Here is a 17114-nt window from a genome sequence, read left to right as displayed (position 1 = left end):
TTATCATCTTAATAATCTGTCACTCCTTAATTAAAAGGAAGTTAAATTATTTGCTATGTGAAGAAAAAAGGCACTTCACAAAAATATATTCAGGCTAAAAGAAGGAGAGAATGTGAGTTTATAGATCTGAGGATTAAAGGAAGAAAGACAAAGTTTTGTCCAAGTACCCAGAGAACAGGCACACTGAACAACCACCAGGCCGGTCAGACTTACAAAGTAGAAGAATTCTTCTTACCAGTCTCCTGCATTAACAACCTCCATATCAAGTTACCTCCTTCAAATCAATTCACCTACTTCATGTTTCAGTTTGCCCTCATTCCACATTTTATTTATTACAATATAGACCTCAACTCCCTGTTGACTATCTCAGGTTTTCATTTGCCCGGTACTCAGTCAAAGCATGACACTGGACTGCCTGAGCTTTGTGAGGAAATCCTACTGAGGCTTTGATACATTTTTATTCTACTGTTCTACCTTCCAAAATATATTTTGTGAAAACTACCAGTTTAAGGCATTTTTAGTATAATTCTCCAGAATGTAAACCTCACTTGGAAGTTCTAACTGGGCAAGTCAGTCCAGTTAAAATGAACGACTCTGGTGAACAACCGCCTACTGTTGCAGTCTGGACTCTTCTGGTTTTATGCACTGTTGTAAAATTAAGTTAAACTAGAACCTAGACACTGTGCTGTGCACCCTAACCTATTATGATAATGACACCTTCTTGGGTTAAATTCTGTTCCTATATGTCATTAAATATACTAACCAGTGCTGACAGACAGTAAAAAGAGGGTAAAGTGAGCATATTGGTACAAAACCACAATGCTTGCAAGAAACATACATTAATTCTGTATTTGAATGGCAGGTAAAGCTAACATATGGCTAGCCTGACAAAAACACCTTTCTTCTTTTATTTGTTTAGGAAAATCATGCCACACTACAAGGAAAAGGTTTCAAGACAGCTGTCAACATTGCTGAAAGAAAAAAAAAAGGTAAACTGATTGTTCAATACCTTATTCCACAGAAAAATGCTTTCATGCTATCAAGAATGAAAAAAGTTATTTGAAGTACTGCACACTTAATTATATTAGCATTTCTAGTATTTCACTTTTCATAGCTAGGATGCAAAGATTTGTTCCAGATTCAAAACTGGCATAAAGAGATTTAAAGAATATTGCATCTATCGTTTGTTTATTAATTAGTTATGGAGAAATAGAAGTAGGATTTTTTTTGTGTGTTTATAATTAGAAATAGTTTATGATTTTGCTAACCAAATCCACCTTGGCAAATACTTGCCAGTTAGGGGGAGATGGAATAAGTATACTACAAATTGACTTCATATCTGTGTTAAGATGTATTTGGGAATGGATGGTAGTTATATCTTACACTTTATAATTTATCTTCTTAAGTAGCATTATTCTCAGTCAGTGGGCTAATGTTTGCTGGAAAAATCCCAGCAGAGAAAATGGACAGCTAATTGAGGTTTTTTTTATGACTGAACTTCAAAGGAATGGGGCTCCTTTGTCACTGCTGCCATTAGAACTGAGGAAGAAAAAACCAACAACCTTCAACGAAGGACTAAACTTTCCACCCAGAAGAAGCAGAAAGCAAGCTCTTTCTCAAAAAAAGATTCAAGCCACAGAGCAAGATTTTTCAAACACAGGGAAGGTGGTGGAGTCTTATGAGTCACAGTCACTTGCAGAAGTGAGACACAAACAACTCCTTCCCAATTCCACAGCATTTTTCCTATCTGTGACTACTCAGCGCTGGATATCTAGAACTGCTGCTCAAATGCATCAGTCTTCCAACTAACTTGTTTTTATTCAAGAAAATTTACAATCTCCGCTTTTTTTATTTAATTCTGAAACATATTAAAGTTTTGACTTTATTAGTGTAAGTTAACATGTACTTTTGAGTACTCAGGATTACAATTTGTTGTTATATTACTACCTCATTGACAGAAATGTGAATTGAAAATCAGAGCCGAGAACTCTAAGTCAGAAAAACAGGGATGGCAGAGCTTAAAATTGTATTTTTGCAAGTCTCTTTTCTGGTTTAATTTCATGTTGCTTTCAAAGGAAAGAAGATAATTACAAATGCAGTCTCCCTATTTTGCCCAGCCTCAAAATTGAAACTTTCTTTACTGGCTCTAGAGCCCATTCTTTGCTACCAATTTCAGAAACACCTGCTGCAGTACAGAAATGCCTGAACATATAAAGAAATCACTTTTTAACAAGGGAGTGCATGTGACTTGCTTGTTACCAGGGAAACAGGATCGCTGCTGTAATGACACAAAACTTTAACTGGCTGAGTGTTCTTTTATGAGAAAAACCTTAACCTCTTCTTGCACTGCTACAAGTTAAGCATATTAGGGACATAAACTGCACAGTTTAGAAAAACTGCCTCTTGCTAAAGACTCGCTGAGTTTACTAGCAAGCAGTAAACGAGCAAAATGAAAAGGAAGAATTAAATGTTACTGAGAATGACAACTCTTCTCAAGAAAATGACAGAAAGTAATGATACAATTCCCCCAAAGCATCTTGATCCAAACAATTCCTTGGTTGAACTGACCAGCATCCCAAGTTCCCTAGACTAAGAAAAACGGTTATGCAAAATAATTGCCTTGTACAAACTGGGAACCAGGCATATTCAAGAGTAAAAAAAGGGATTTAAAGTGACATTAAACTATTTCTGCATGCTGTAAAGGTATTAAATGAAAAATATTATGTAAATTGACAATTTCATATTTTCATGGTATGCAACTTGGCATTTTCACTAACTCTTATAGACATTTTTATTACTTGCAATAGTCAGATGGAAATAGACGCATCAGAAAAATGCACAGCACAATTAAAAGCTCATTTAGTACAGCACTGAAGTTTGCTGTAACATTGAACATGGCTTTGTTCAATATAAACCCCATTTGTTTCACAGCTTTAGAAGTTGTGTGTTTATAAAGGAAGCTGATAAATACCAATTAGCTACCGACAGCAACATATCAAGTGCTTTTTGGCTATTACTGTCAATCTCCTTGCTTTAAATTTTTGCCCCATTCTTTTAAACTGCAATGGAGAACGTTTCTTGTACATTTCTGTACATATAAAAGAAACATCATACCATACCCTCTCATTCATTTATTTCAACAATTTGAGACACAAAATATCAGTATTGACTGTTTTAACATTCTTATTTCCTCAGGCAGCATTAAACAAGAGTTTATTCTGAGGCAACTGTAAAAGATCACAAACGTTCAAATGCTTCCAGTGGTGACTGGAGAGTATTCACTTCTAGGACAGTAAACACTAACTTATTCTTCTCATCAGCACTGTAAAGGTCACTCTGAATACAAAGAAGCATGACAAAAATATGCTTGATGGAAATATGCTCATATATACCTATTTGTGAGGCCTGTTGAACAATCTGTAGCAATTAACTTTGCAGAGCAAGTCTCACTGACTTTATTGAAATGCTAATCAGTCTAAGAGTCATACTATTTTAAAGTGAAGTTGATTTTTTTAATGGCAAGACTGAATAATAAGGCAATAAATACAATACATAAAATCCTTTAATATTATGGAGTTGCTGTATAATGTACCAGTTTTACTGAGGTCACACCAAGGCAAACAAATGACAAACACCTTTTCTCTGAGGAGTCTTAGTCCTAGAACAATACAACACTGAGGTGTTTCACTGGGGTGAGTTTAGAAGGATGTGTTTCTGTAATACTTTCACTATTACCCACAATCTGCAGGAGGAAAAGTTTTCAACAGTACTTATACTGAATACTGAAACACTTCTGGCTCAGGACTGCCTTAACAGTGAAGGACTGAGAAAATGCAAGCGAGAGCAAGGAAATGTGAGCAAGAGCAAGAAAACAGGCAGGCAGGAGTCAGAGACGTACACATAAACAGGTTCTTTCACTTGAATAAAACCTATTTACATTGGGCACTGCTGGCAGATTTCTCCCAACAATGTTTCTAGTCCTTTTTTCTTTAACAATTGAGAAAAAGATCGACAACTACAAAATAGCTTTTAAAATATGAAAACATATATTCTGACTCCAAATTTTCACTTTGCTTAAATTTTGATCTGAAATGTATATTTGTATGTAAAGCAGATCTCTGATAATTTATGTGCCTCCTGTAAATCTTTGGTAACTATGCATAATATTCTTTCTGATTAAAAATTGTCATTTAAGCTCTAGTGAGTAGTTACTTGACTGCTAACTTCTGTAAAACTACTGACAGCAGAACCAGGTTGAAGTCAGCATATATCTTGAGTGCTGATGGTTATCTGGAATATATCTCCATCTACAGCAACTGTCTGAAGACTGTGAATGCTAATAGTATTGCCAGGATAACTATCCTGAAATTAGGACATCATGGACTGAAAACTCTTTGGCTGGAATGTGCATATATTAACTCAGAATGGTTACCAAAAGAAAATCGCACACAGAAAAAAGATTGATGGGGAAGATGTCAATTCTGTCAAACATGAAACAGTTAGAGAATGCCACACCCCTGGCAGGGAAGAGGAGGGGGGGAACACAGGGAACATGAATGCAAATTTGGATATATCATTGCTCTGATCACAAATCAGATTAAGGAGCTCTTCTCTCTACAATACTTTTAATGGCATCTCTCTAATGCAAACTGCCCCTTGGGATCAAAAGAGAGAAGAGCAAATAAAATTACTTGCTAATACAGATACGTTATTCTTCCCAGCATAGGTGGCATCTCCCATATATATTTCCAGGCAGTGTTTTTCCATACACACACTTTTAACTGACATAAGTGTACCACAAAAATCCTCAAAGATAATGTAAGATTTGGCCAATTATGTACTCAAGTTAAAACAGAGCTTCCTTAACATTCCTGCAATGCCTTTCACACACAATAGAATAAAACTATGCTAAAGGTTGCCTCCATAACGCAAACATCTTACACAGATAATTGGTTTTTTCCTAGCTCAATTTACCAATTTTAGCATTTATTCAGACCATTTAAGAAGACTAACCACTAGTAATAAGTAATAAATAATTTGTGAACCTTAGGTCTCAATAAAATAGGAGGATGCAGAACAGTTCCTTACCACATGGAAAGGAGGAGCATAGTCACAACAAATGTTATCTGACAGACTTGACACACTTTTCCAATGACTATACTTCAAAGCCAGGATCAAAGTTTTAATTATCTCACAAATAACCTGTCAAATCCCAGATAGATTACTTTTAAAATCAAAAACTACAACTGTAACATCATCTTCATTTGTTTGGAAAAAAACTGGCTTTATAAAGCCAAATGCTTCTATTAATCCTCAAGTGTCATATTTCTCAGTATTTCCTTACTATATTCAACCCATCTTCCTTTTAATATTAAGCATCCTGTGCCTCACTCTCCCTGCTTATTCTTGCCCTCTTTAGCACTGTTTTTACTCCTCCTGATATAATTTTTCCCTTCCTCATTTTCCTCTAACATTCCTAAACCCTGTCAACTACTCAAAGCAGGGGAAGGAAAATGTAATATATTTGTAGAATGCCATGTAACACGTCTTCAATGTCAATACATGCCAAAACACAAAAAAAAAGACAATGTAACACCAAAATGCAATTCTTGCAGAAGAAAAAGAGATATTCTCATATCCCCTGTACTCGGCACTGGTGAGGCCACACCTTTGGGCCCCTCAGTACAAGGAGGACATCAAGGTGCTGGAGCGTGTCCAGAGAAGGCCAATGGAACTGGGGAAGGGTCTGGAGAGCAGGTCTTATGAGGAGAGGTGGAGGGAACTGTGGTTGTTTAGCCTGGAGAAGAGGAGGGTGAGGGGCGACCCTATCACTCTCTACAACTACCTGAAAGGAGGTTGTAGCGAGGTGGGGGTTGGTCTCTTCTCCCAGGTCACTAGTGATAGAACAAGAGGAAACGGCTTCAAGCTGCATCAGGGGAGGTTTAGGTTGGATATTAGGAAAGCCTTCTTTACTGAAAGAGTGATCAGGCATTGGGACAGGCTGCCTAGAGAGGTGGTGGAGTCACGATCCCTGGAGGCATTTAAAAGAGGTGTAGACATGGCACTTCAGGGCATGTTTTAGGAGACATGGTAGTGTTGGGTTGATGGTTGGACTTGATGGTCCTAGAGGTCTTTTCCAACCTTAATGATTCTGTGATTCTATGATTCTATATTTTGACCAAACAATTTTTGCTCTCCTGCTTCACATTTCAGTTAGATCAAAACAGGCATGATGCTTTCTTAAGTCTGATGTCAAGCCTTCTAGGTTATGAGAGACTAAAACCAAAACTGAGAATTAAAAAGTGAAGAATGCAGAATAACTGAGACAATTATATGTTTCTTAAGAACAACCTGCTCCAATTCAAATATTTTCATTCTATCATCAGCAAAAGTTCCACAGAAGAATAGTACATTTTTGCAATGGAACCTCCTGCATTATCTGAACATGCTAATCAAATTTTAGATATCCAAGATATTTTTACTTCAACAATCATCAGTGCTTGGCAACACAGTTCTATTGAAAGATAAATATTGTGTAATGTCTCTATGTAGTTTTATAAGTAGATCAATCAACACAGCAATAAATTAGTTTCATTAGCATGTTTCAGGCATTAGGAGGTGCTTTACTAATTAAAAGTCACATATTTAAGCAAATCCTATTCGCAGTGTGTTCACGTAAATTATATTCCTCTTTATCAGAGCGCTTACTTACTGTTATAGAACACAACTGAGATCTGTTATAGAGATACTAAAGACGTTCAGTGCCAAGTCGATACCACAAGCTGCCACTCTGAAGGATGCAATCAGGTAAAAATCTGCCACAATACTTAAGGATGCATTAGCTGAATAGTGTCATTTGTTCTATTAGAGAAGGCACAGATATGTACACTAGTAGCTTTAAGAAGTGTCATGCCATCACCAACTCATTTTTTGAGAAATTAACCTATTCAAAATTGCATTTAAAGCTTCCTTACTTCACATCGATATTTTTTACTGTATTTTGGGGATTGCTTGTTTGCTTGCTTTTCATCTTGCTGTTTATCTGATAAAGCACTAACAGCAGGATACTGGCACCACATAACTGCAAATTGAATGGACAGGACAATTTTGCTGTCTCATTGCCAATTGCCCCAAGAACCTCCAGGCGGCAACTGCAGACCCAACATGTTACAGAACGTGCAAAACAAAAATTCAGTATAAAAATCACATTACTAGTATTTCTGAAAACACCCATGTAAGTAAACACCACATATCCTACATACCTAACTGATGCAATGCCTAACTAAATATATAACCATACCTCAACTACATGGATGTCAAAGGAATCATCTCAGTGAGTATTCAGCACTCATACAAATAGTCGTATCAATACCTGAAAATATTCCAAGCTAACTTTTTCTGCAGAGTAAAATTATAAAACAAAAACATTCACTGCTGGGTTGATACAGATGTATGTATGTGTGTAGGCTTTTGCTTATCTACATTACATATAGATAGAATGGAATTCAAATAAGAGGAGGGATTCCCATTCATTCAATGCATAAATTCTGTATTAATTACAATTTGTGCTGTTTGGTTTACATATTAGAGAAACATACTTAAGAATTATTTTGCTTTTTCATAGAATTATCTTTTGTAGCTTGTCATCCAGAAAGACTAGTTAAATAAGAGCTACGCTGCTGCTATAAATACAGTACTATCGGTCCAGCTAAGCAAGACCTAAAGGGAAGAAATAATTAGAATATTTTAGAAACCTCTCTGTAGCTACAGAACTGATTTCTTATAAATCATAAAATGAGCCAGAGAATATTAGAACATGACATGAGCAGAATAAAATTACAAAAACATTTTTCACCTTATTTGAGATTGAGATTTAAAGTCCTGCAAATGGAGAAATTTAGAAACCTAAAATTCCTTTAAAATTTTTATTAGTTCATGAAAACCTCATCTCAGTACTGTTGCTGGCCAAGAACACAGTAAAACCATTGGTTTAGAAAGTTTTTCTCCTCTACATTTATACTAAATTATATTAATATTACTGTATTCAAAGACCTTATTTAAAATAATATTCCACCATTGTTTCTGTGGAGATGTTTTAGTTCATTCTTTATACTTAAACAGTGCCCATATCTGCTGTAAACTATCCCTTGTTGAGAAATGAAGCTATTGAATGATATACAACTGATAAGAGTAGTTTGTAGTTAACTTCAGGTCTGAGCAAATGTTTTTATCCCTCTAAAATATTTTCAAAGTAACTTTGAAAGGGTCAATTTTTGATTTCTTAAAACGAACTCAGAGATACAACATCCATAGGAACCTCACAGTAATTTTCTTAAGAGATTTAATTCATTTATGCTCGAAAGCAAGATTTTAATATCAGCAATGGTATTGTATTGAAGTTAACTTTTTTACTTCTCATACATTTCATATACACATTTAAATGTTCTCAGTGACACACTGCCAATTGCAACTGAAATAGAGATTATAAGAAAAACTCCAAAATTCAAACTAAACCAAAATTCTACAACCCGCTAAGAACAAACATCTATTCTTCCACATCATTTTAACTTTGTGGTCTCCAAGACCAAAAGCAGATACTTGGCTTTGCGTACTGTTTCATGCTAAATAAATCTTAGAGAAATATTTCCAGGGTAAAATTTTTTTTTTTTGAGTAGCTGATTGGTTGGTACCTGTCACCTGGTACCTGTATCTCTCTACTGAGCTTCACATAACTTTACCTTCCAGGAGAAAAGCAGCACTTCCAAAATAAGAAAGAGAGGTAAAAATAGTGAATTTTTTACTACAGTTTATCTTGGTGACTCAAAGACAACTTACACAAAACACCTAAGTACACAACGTTTGCTATAAAATATGTTGCCAGTAATGACATCCAGTGAAATGAAGACAACAGATATTTTGAACTTTACAATCCTCTAACCATAACAGAGAACTGATGACTCCTCTGGTGTGCAAACACATCCCGCAGACAACAGTTTCTCAGAATCTGCTCTAGCCTCTTTTCTGCTGATTTACTGAGCAGATTCTCTGCTTTCTTTAAAGTGTATGTTTGAGCAGCTAGCACAAGAAAACAAATGTCTGGCTCTGCAGCTCAGCAGAACCTAAAATCAATAGTTATCTAGAAACTGTCGTAACATGTAGCTGTGGCCTAGAAAACAAGATTTAAAAAACCCTCAGCACAGCATTCCATGAAAATATTCACAAAATTCTGTTTATACCATTCTTGCATGTATTTTAATCCAAACATTTGCATTGCTAAAGCAAGAGAGACAATAAAGTGGCACTATTCTTATTTGAATAGCATTGCATAGCTACAAAGTGGAGTACATGTTTCAGTGGTTTCACACTATTTAGGCTTTGTTTTGTTCACATATAACATCTGTTTGACCAGCTGTATATTTAGCTAACACTAGGGTTTATGTAAAACACAATTCAAGTTAAAATGGCAGGTTGAGATTTTGGGGAATCACAGATTTATAGACTATCTGAGGTTGGAAGGCAGCTCTGGAGATCACCTAGCCAAAGCTCCTGCACACTGTTGCCCAGGACTGTGTCCTGTCAATTCTTTAATGTCTCCAATGATGGGGTGTTCCAACACCCTTGCAGCAAAAAAAGTTTTTTCTTATTTTTCTTGTACTTCACACTGTGTCCATTACGAGGATGCTGGGAAGAAAATCTTTATCTTCTAAAAAAGGAGGATATTTGTTACAGAAACCACAGAGAGACAAAAAAATGGAACATCACAACATTTTAGTCTTTTTTTTTTTCACAACTTTTTACAGATTTTAGCTTTTTACATACTCAAAATCATATAACCTATTATGATGATTTATGTTGAAAGACTCAATTATATGGTCCAAAGAATTGTGATGATTGTTGTCAAGATCCCTCCTGTTCTTATATAGGTAATTACAAAGAGCTAATGTGTGTGATATTTTTCAGATAGATCAATAATAATGTGATTAAAACACAAGTGTACTTGTTATAACAAGTTTTATTTATCTGTAATGTACCACTCATGAATGCAAATAAATGTTAAACTAAGTAAGTATTAACAGACAGGCTTTCACCAGCTAGCAGATGTAGCAATCTAATTCAGCAGTGCCAATTCTTGATTTAGGTTTTGTTCTGCATGGACTGGAAAATTTAACTTGTGATCTCAGTTTTATTATTACAAATAACTAGTTATTGAGCATGTAAACAGGCAAATCAGCAGAGCCAGGATCTCTTTTTTACATTAAGACATGAAAGTGGACCATAAAGGAAACTAGTTGACCAAATCTGTGACTGAGCTAATGCAGCATTAAAATTGAAAAACATACAAACCGAGATTACAAATTATATTGAAAACAGAAAAAATACATTAATGACAGTTCACAGCATATGGAATCAAAACAAATTACATTTCCATGGTTAACCACTAGCATTTGATACAATAATGCAGATCAATGCTAGTAAACTGATTCACATTCTTTTACTGCAAACTGTTAACTCTGACTTTCAAAATAAAATTAATTTCTTTCTTTACAACACTGGCAGGCTATTTCATACAGACCAATTAAAATGTTTTGCCTCATCAGATCTGTGCCTGATTGTATGAAATCACTGCACTTGGAAGGCAGAAATCCCCAAAGGAACAACCTCACAACAAAAGCAGTGGATTCAATCTTAGAGACATTAACAATATTTTCTGTTCACCATAATCACATTCTAGGACCTAAATCAGACATAACCTGTATGGGACTTTTCATTTTCTCACTGAAGTGTGGTCATTTAATTTTGCACTGAGAAGAAACTCTTCAAGACCAGATAATTTTTTTTATTTTATATTTCATTGCTTCCTAATAGACAGATCTAATGCTCTAGAGATTTTTTAATGCATATGAAAACTGTAATTTTTTCTCCTAGATTGAGGTATCACTACTCTCTAAGGCACAGCCATATAACATCTCAATGTTTTGTAACTGCCCTTTGATTAATAAATATGTAATCAGCAACTATACACACATTTGTGCTCTAAAGCACAAATTAAATATATCAGAATTATTATATGTATTTACAATGTTTTATATTAAAATATTATTAAGCCTAACAGAAGAATTGCAGGTAGAGTACAAAGGTTACAGCTGAATAATGAAATAAACACCTCACAGAGTCCAGCATGTTCAAGATCTCCTGTTGATGAAGGTCAAAATCCATTAAGGAAGGACAATACTGGAGAAGTTGGCAATATAAAGTGGAACTGAAATGCATTTTCTTTTAGATGCTTTTTCTTACTCACCAACAGTGCCAGGTCATGACTCCCAGAAAATAAAGGACATTGTGAATTCAAATGATAACATAGCAACGATGATACTTTCTAAAATATGCTCCTTCTATCATTGTCTGAAAGATCTTTATATTAATTTAATACTGCTGCTCTAGCTGCAGAGGAAGAAAAATGCAGTAGAAAAATGCATTTAAAACCCACTTTGTCTGCTGTAGATGAGGTATATAGTTATTTTGCTCAACAGCTAAGCTTTTCCATAATCCTACAAATATTCCCATGGAGAACTATCTACCCTAGCTAAGAGAGAATGCTGACACATCTATTACGTGAGAAAAAGCTCCGAGGAAATATCACAGGCACATATACTAACAGAACCTATTTGCCATAAAGTGTGGATACCTCGATGATCCTTGCAGGTCCCTTCCAGCTCAGGAGGTTCTATGATTCTGTGAATCCACTAAAGTCCATTGCTTCATGCACTGTATTGAGAATTAAGAAACTGCCAAATGCAAAAAACATCTCTAAAAATAAATGGCCTTTTTGCAACCTACCGTATAATTATATCCCAAAAAGATTAGCATCAGTGCAGTGCATCATATTGGCATTTACAAATTGTTGACAAATGGTGTTGGCAAATTTCCTTGAGCAAATCTCCTTGAACCAATTTCTTTCCTTAGAGACAACTGCTTTATTTTGTATCAGTGTTTCACATACTAAGTTGTAACCATATTGAAAAAACTGGTTACTTAAATATGCTGCCTGCTCAATAAAACTTTGCTCTTTCTGTGAAGTCAATTGTATCTATCTCATTCAGCTCATTACATTTATCAGAAGAAATAGGGTTGGAGGTTTTTGTTTGGTTTGGGGTGTTCTTTTGTTTGGTTTTTGTTTATTTGTTTGTTTACATCAGCAGAATACAGTAATGGGGTTTATTCTGACTTGTGCAGCATTGGTAGAACCCATTATGGGGGGTTGTGATTTTGAATCTTTTCGCCATAGCTGGCACATTTTTAATAAACAAAAACATGAGATCTAAATTCTGTTTATACACTTATAAAAGACATGAGATTAACTATAAGAAAGCAAGTTAATTGTTTAGGGCTGAAGAATAAGAGGAAACGTGTTTTCACTTTGTGTTTAACGTAAGGGGCTAAGAGAACACGAATAACCATCTTGAAATGTCATTCCTCAAAAGTAGAATAAAAAAATACTGTAATAAAATATTTCTGTAACAACAGTGTATTAAGATGAAGAAAACCACCTGAAAAGTAGTATCATTGCTTTTACATCAGTACTGTATTATCTCATAGTTATGATCTCACAGTATGGTCACTGTTGAATTGTACAATTAATGATATTTTTTTTAAAAAAAGATATGTGAAATTCTAGTAATTGAAATTAAATAAAAATCCAAAACCAAAATTGTTTTGGATAAAAGCATGTAAATAATGCATCGCAGTTCAAGTCATGAATTGCTACTATGAATATGTTTTCCATCAATTAAGCCCAAAGCTTCAAATTAATATTCCTAATTAGAGTATCCACAGTATTTCCTAATCTAATAGCTTCTGACTGAAACTGTTGTCCACTTTTGTCATATTCTGATATTAGTTGTGTTACTAACTTTATGACTGCTTGTACTGTTGAGGTAATGACAATTACTACAGCAACTCAATGCATACCTGAAACCATAATCATTTAATAAAAAAATCTTATACCCCACAAAGCTTGAAATTTAATTTCTTTCATGAGAAAACTGGTTGAGGAAGAAAAACTAGCCTTGACTCATGGATGTTACTCTGCATTCCCGCTTCTCTGTGTGGAACTCAGGACAATCACTTATAACAAGCCAATGAAAAGATGGGACCTTAAATAGCACACTGTTCGGAATTTATTTTCCTGCCCTACATTTAATGCAGAAAGTTATGAAATGAAGTTGACAAGAAATTATCAGTTCACTACTTCACACAGCTACACTTAACCATCTTAAAATAAAATATAATTGGACAGGAAGAGCAACCATTACTTGAGCTGAAAATTCAATTGCGCATGTATTCTGTATTGGCCCCCCTCTTCTTTAAAAAACAAAATTAAGTACAGCATGAAAGACAACTTCTTTAAAATGACTTAACAAAAAGCCACATATGGGCCCCTCAACTGGAAGTACTTGAAAGCATTTCAATCTTCACAGCCCTTAGTCAAATCTCCAAAACAGGTTCTTAGGGAGAAAAAGGTAAGTCTCTTGAGATGTTTGTCCCTACAAACGTCATTTTGCCATTTATAACATCATAATCAAGATGCCTCAACCAATTGATTTTTGCTTTTTCAAATCCAGGAAAAATTAGAAAAAAAAAAACATAAATGCCACAAATACATCCTGGCTTTCTTCCATTTATCTATTACATATCTATAACTACAGCTTTCTTGACATAAAGTTTCAACTTGAAAATATGTAACTCTGCACAACATGATGCAAATAGTACAGCTAAGTAAGTACACTTCTACTGAAACATGCTAATTTTAAATTGGTGTTAATTCTGCAAATTGATCAATTCATGGATTCACAGGCATGGATGTACTATCCCTGTGCAGAGGCTTGTGGATAGCGAATTTAATATGATGACTTACTATGAATATGTGTTCAATCTATACATAATTTGTACAGGTGTAGTGCTGAAAAACCATTATACTGAAAAATTATTAGTGAAAGAAATATGTTAACACCACTTTCAAAAACAAATTTTCATTAATATTATTTCTTAAATAGTTCTAAATAACATTTACAAATACTATAAAGAACAATGTTTACAACAAAATGGAAAGATTTTGGACATATTCAACATTAACATTAATGAAACCAGAACAAGTGTCAGCAGACTGCAAAATTCAGCTAGAAAGAGTTCAACGGCTTGACTTCTCAATTTGGGTATTAACTACTCCTATAGTGCTCCACCCCCATCCCCCAAAATAAATTTAAAAACAAAAATACAAACCCCCACACAAACAAAAGCAAAACAAAACTGAAAAAGAACAAATATCAGAAATCAAAACACGTAATGTTGGAAGAGTATGTGTGGGTGCAGATTTTGAAGTCACTTTGATATTTTTGAAAGCTTTACACAGTGATTTGTGTTCAAAGTCACCATTTAATAAAAAAAAATTACTATATAGGTCATATATTCCTTTAAACAGAACAAAAGCACTTATAAACAGGAGCCTTCTATTTAAAAAAAAAAACAAAACACTGTTTTAAGGATTCTGGAGATGTTGGAATTATATTTTTAATTAAACTGTGATGAAAAACTTAGTATTTTCTTGACTACTTGACAAATACTTACACAAAAAAGGGCATCAGCTGAATAAGAGTCTCTTTTTTGGGATTGGCTGTGAATTCTGGCACAGTTTGAATAATTTTGTTCATTACATTCCTTAGGTAATTTTGTAGCTGCTTGCGTCGCTCTTCCACAAACTTTGCATCCTAAAAATAGAAAGGAAAGAATATAAGTGGTACAAACAATGTTTTTGAATTCTACAATGTAACTATAGAGTCCCAATCAGCATAAAATTTGATCCTTTGAGGATCTATGTTTATTGTGCCTATAGAAATATGTTGGCAATATGTAAAAACCCCTTCACTCTTTTTCTTAGAGATAAATTAAAATCATGCAACCCAATAAAAACCTGTATCATAAAAATATCCACTGACAGAATGCTGAACTCTTTGCTTGGCAGAATGTTTCTTCTATAGACCAGAATTCTTTTCCTAATAGTAGATCTCCATAAAATACTACAATCTTAGAAAGGCAGTGCATAAAAGTGGCATAGAGGCAGGGGCATAACAATTTATGAGATTCTTTTTGAGATCCAAAATAACCAGTCTTTGCAGGAAGAGATACCGACTTACTCCCACAATTTCTTCACAATTCATACTTTTCAGATATTGGGTACACAAACTCCAGAATAGATTAATATTTCTCCAGCTCTTTTATTATTATGTTACTAAATTATTATTTTGTGATGGAGTTTTCATATAGTAGATTGCTCTTACATAAAAATCTCTCATAAAAATGTTTTACTGAAGTTCCTACAGTATTTTACATCTCTGGATTTGATACTGTATTGGCCCCAATAAATAAAATAATTCTATAAACTCTATATTCTGCTGAGGGACTTACAAATTAAGAGTCTAATAACCGGCACAATGCCACACATCCTGTAACTTACATTTAGCTTACACTTCTTCATGTGAGGGATTGCAGTAACAGTGAACTGTACTATAAAGTCTACATATTTAACACTAACATAAGACTATAATAGGTTTATAATGAAATCAGGTGCTGGCTGGTTTGTGCTACAGCCAGTACGCTGTATCTCAGAAATGCAGGCATTCTGATCACCTGATTTAAATGTCAGAGTATGTTCTTTAGGCATGAAGCCAAAGGAATTATTAGACAATTACAGCTCTCAAAGGAAGACTATTATCTATAAATGTGTCTATCCAACCTGTATTATCTGTGTAAGAAAAACCACTGAAACAAATTCTTGTTTCTTGCAAAAAAACTCATCACCAAAGCAGGGATGCTCTTCAAATTTGCAAGGACTACTGTAGAGTTGCTAGAAACTTTATTGACATTTTGTTCTGTTCTGTTCCTCTCTCTCATCAGGAGAAGTTGCAAAGAAAAGCAATCTTTTTAGGAGACATAAGAAAATCAGAAAAGATTCTGAATTACATTTCTCAAAGTAGTAATTTAAATTCATGGAATTAAAAAACACCAAACCAACCAATATTAAGTAAGGTATGTTTGCAAATATTGGCAACTAATCCTGTACACTAAAAATAGCCTCATTTTTTATAATTTAAGGAAGTCTTTTCTGCTCTTGTCTTCTATTTGCATGTGATTACTTAATAACATATAATTGTAATTGCTATAACTTTATAATTGCTGAAGATATTCATACTTACAGGCTTCAAAAACTTAGGCAGTGCTTGTGTTGTTTAATTAGGTTCACAAAATTCCAAAATACATAGTTTCTTTTTTTTTCTAGATATGAACTGACACAGATATCCAGTCCTGTTTCACATTCCAGTTTTATATTAATATGTAATAATCAAGACCAGGGTGAAAATATAAAAAGCTATGTATTATAAGGTTTCCTTTTCCTTTTTTATCAGTCACAATTTTTTTTCAGCACCATACACACACTACACACACAAACTGCGTAGCAAGTGATTCTAGTGTTAACTGATTTACTGATAAACGAAGAAATGAAGTCTGAAAACTCTAGGAAACTGATACTTTATTAAAGAACAAATCTGCATTGTTGACAGTTCATGCAATCCGCTCTGCAGAGTCACTCACCCAGTACTCCACAACTGAGTACAGTTACTACCCAAACAGAACAGAGCAATAGCTTGCTCCATGCCCTGCTGCACTGACAAAGTCTGGACAAATGTGTGGAACAGGTCTACACAAGCTGCTGGGAAATGTTAATGCAAAAATTTTAATATGTGGCAACACATATTATTAGAATAAAAGGGAATGCTAATAATAAAAGTGTAGTGCACGACTAATTAACTAACATAAATTTTATTATTTTTCCTCTTTTCACTGATATTTTTGTTCCTACTGGATTCTTTGTCTGGCTCAAGAACAGCCTCGTCTTCCCATCTTTTCACTTAAAGGATTTAAAGTATCACATCATCACATTGGTAGGGACACTAATTTGATACCACCAGCTGCGCAGGGCAGAAGACAAGAAAGTGTGGCACATCGGAGATCTCAGAGAAGAAGAAAAAATCTGTGGAACAGCTTTGGTTCTGAAAGCT

General features: G+C 34.5%; 1 protein-coding gene and 1 long non-coding RNA gene across 8 annotated transcripts in view; one reads left to right on the top strand and one right to left on the bottom strand.

The window, feature by feature from the left end:
- Positions 1-987, top strand: part of LOC135315203 (uncharacterized) — a 38509-nt gene extending 37522 nt beyond the window's left edge. Inside the window, exon 6 of the long non-coding RNA XR_010374648.1 lies at positions 920-987. This is a non-coding gene — a long non-coding RNA (uncharacterized LOC135315203). The remainder of the gene's footprint in view (positions 1-919) is intronic.
- The window catches only part of SNX29 (sorting nexin 29), a 246919-nt gene that overhangs the window by 129675 nt on the left and 100130 nt on the right, over positions 1-17114 (bottom strand). For 2 of the 7 annotated variants that reach the window (XM_064461866.1, XM_064461868.1), the window contains exon 20: positions 14626-14765. The exons of 2 other annotated variants lie outside the window; for them this stretch is intronic. In XM_064461866.1, the coding sequence (XP_064317936.1) occupies positions 14626-14765 (140 nt within the window). Of the gene's footprint in view, positions 1-8402; positions 11767-14625; positions 14766-17114 lie in introns of those variants that run through there. 3 more of the 7 variants (XR_010374645.1, XM_064461869.1, XM_064461870.1) reach the window with 3 other exon arrangements.

The sequence above is a fragment of the Phalacrocorax carbo genome, chromosome 10 (assembly GCF_963921805.1).
Source record: "Phalacrocorax carbo chromosome 10, bPhaCar2.1, whole genome shotgun sequence".
Taxonomy (NCBI): domain Eukaryota; kingdom Metazoa; phylum Chordata; class Aves; order Suliformes; family Phalacrocoracidae; genus Phalacrocorax; species Phalacrocorax carbo.
Note: the sequence above shows the minus strand (reverse complement) of the source record. Positions and strands in the feature narration are given on the sequence as shown.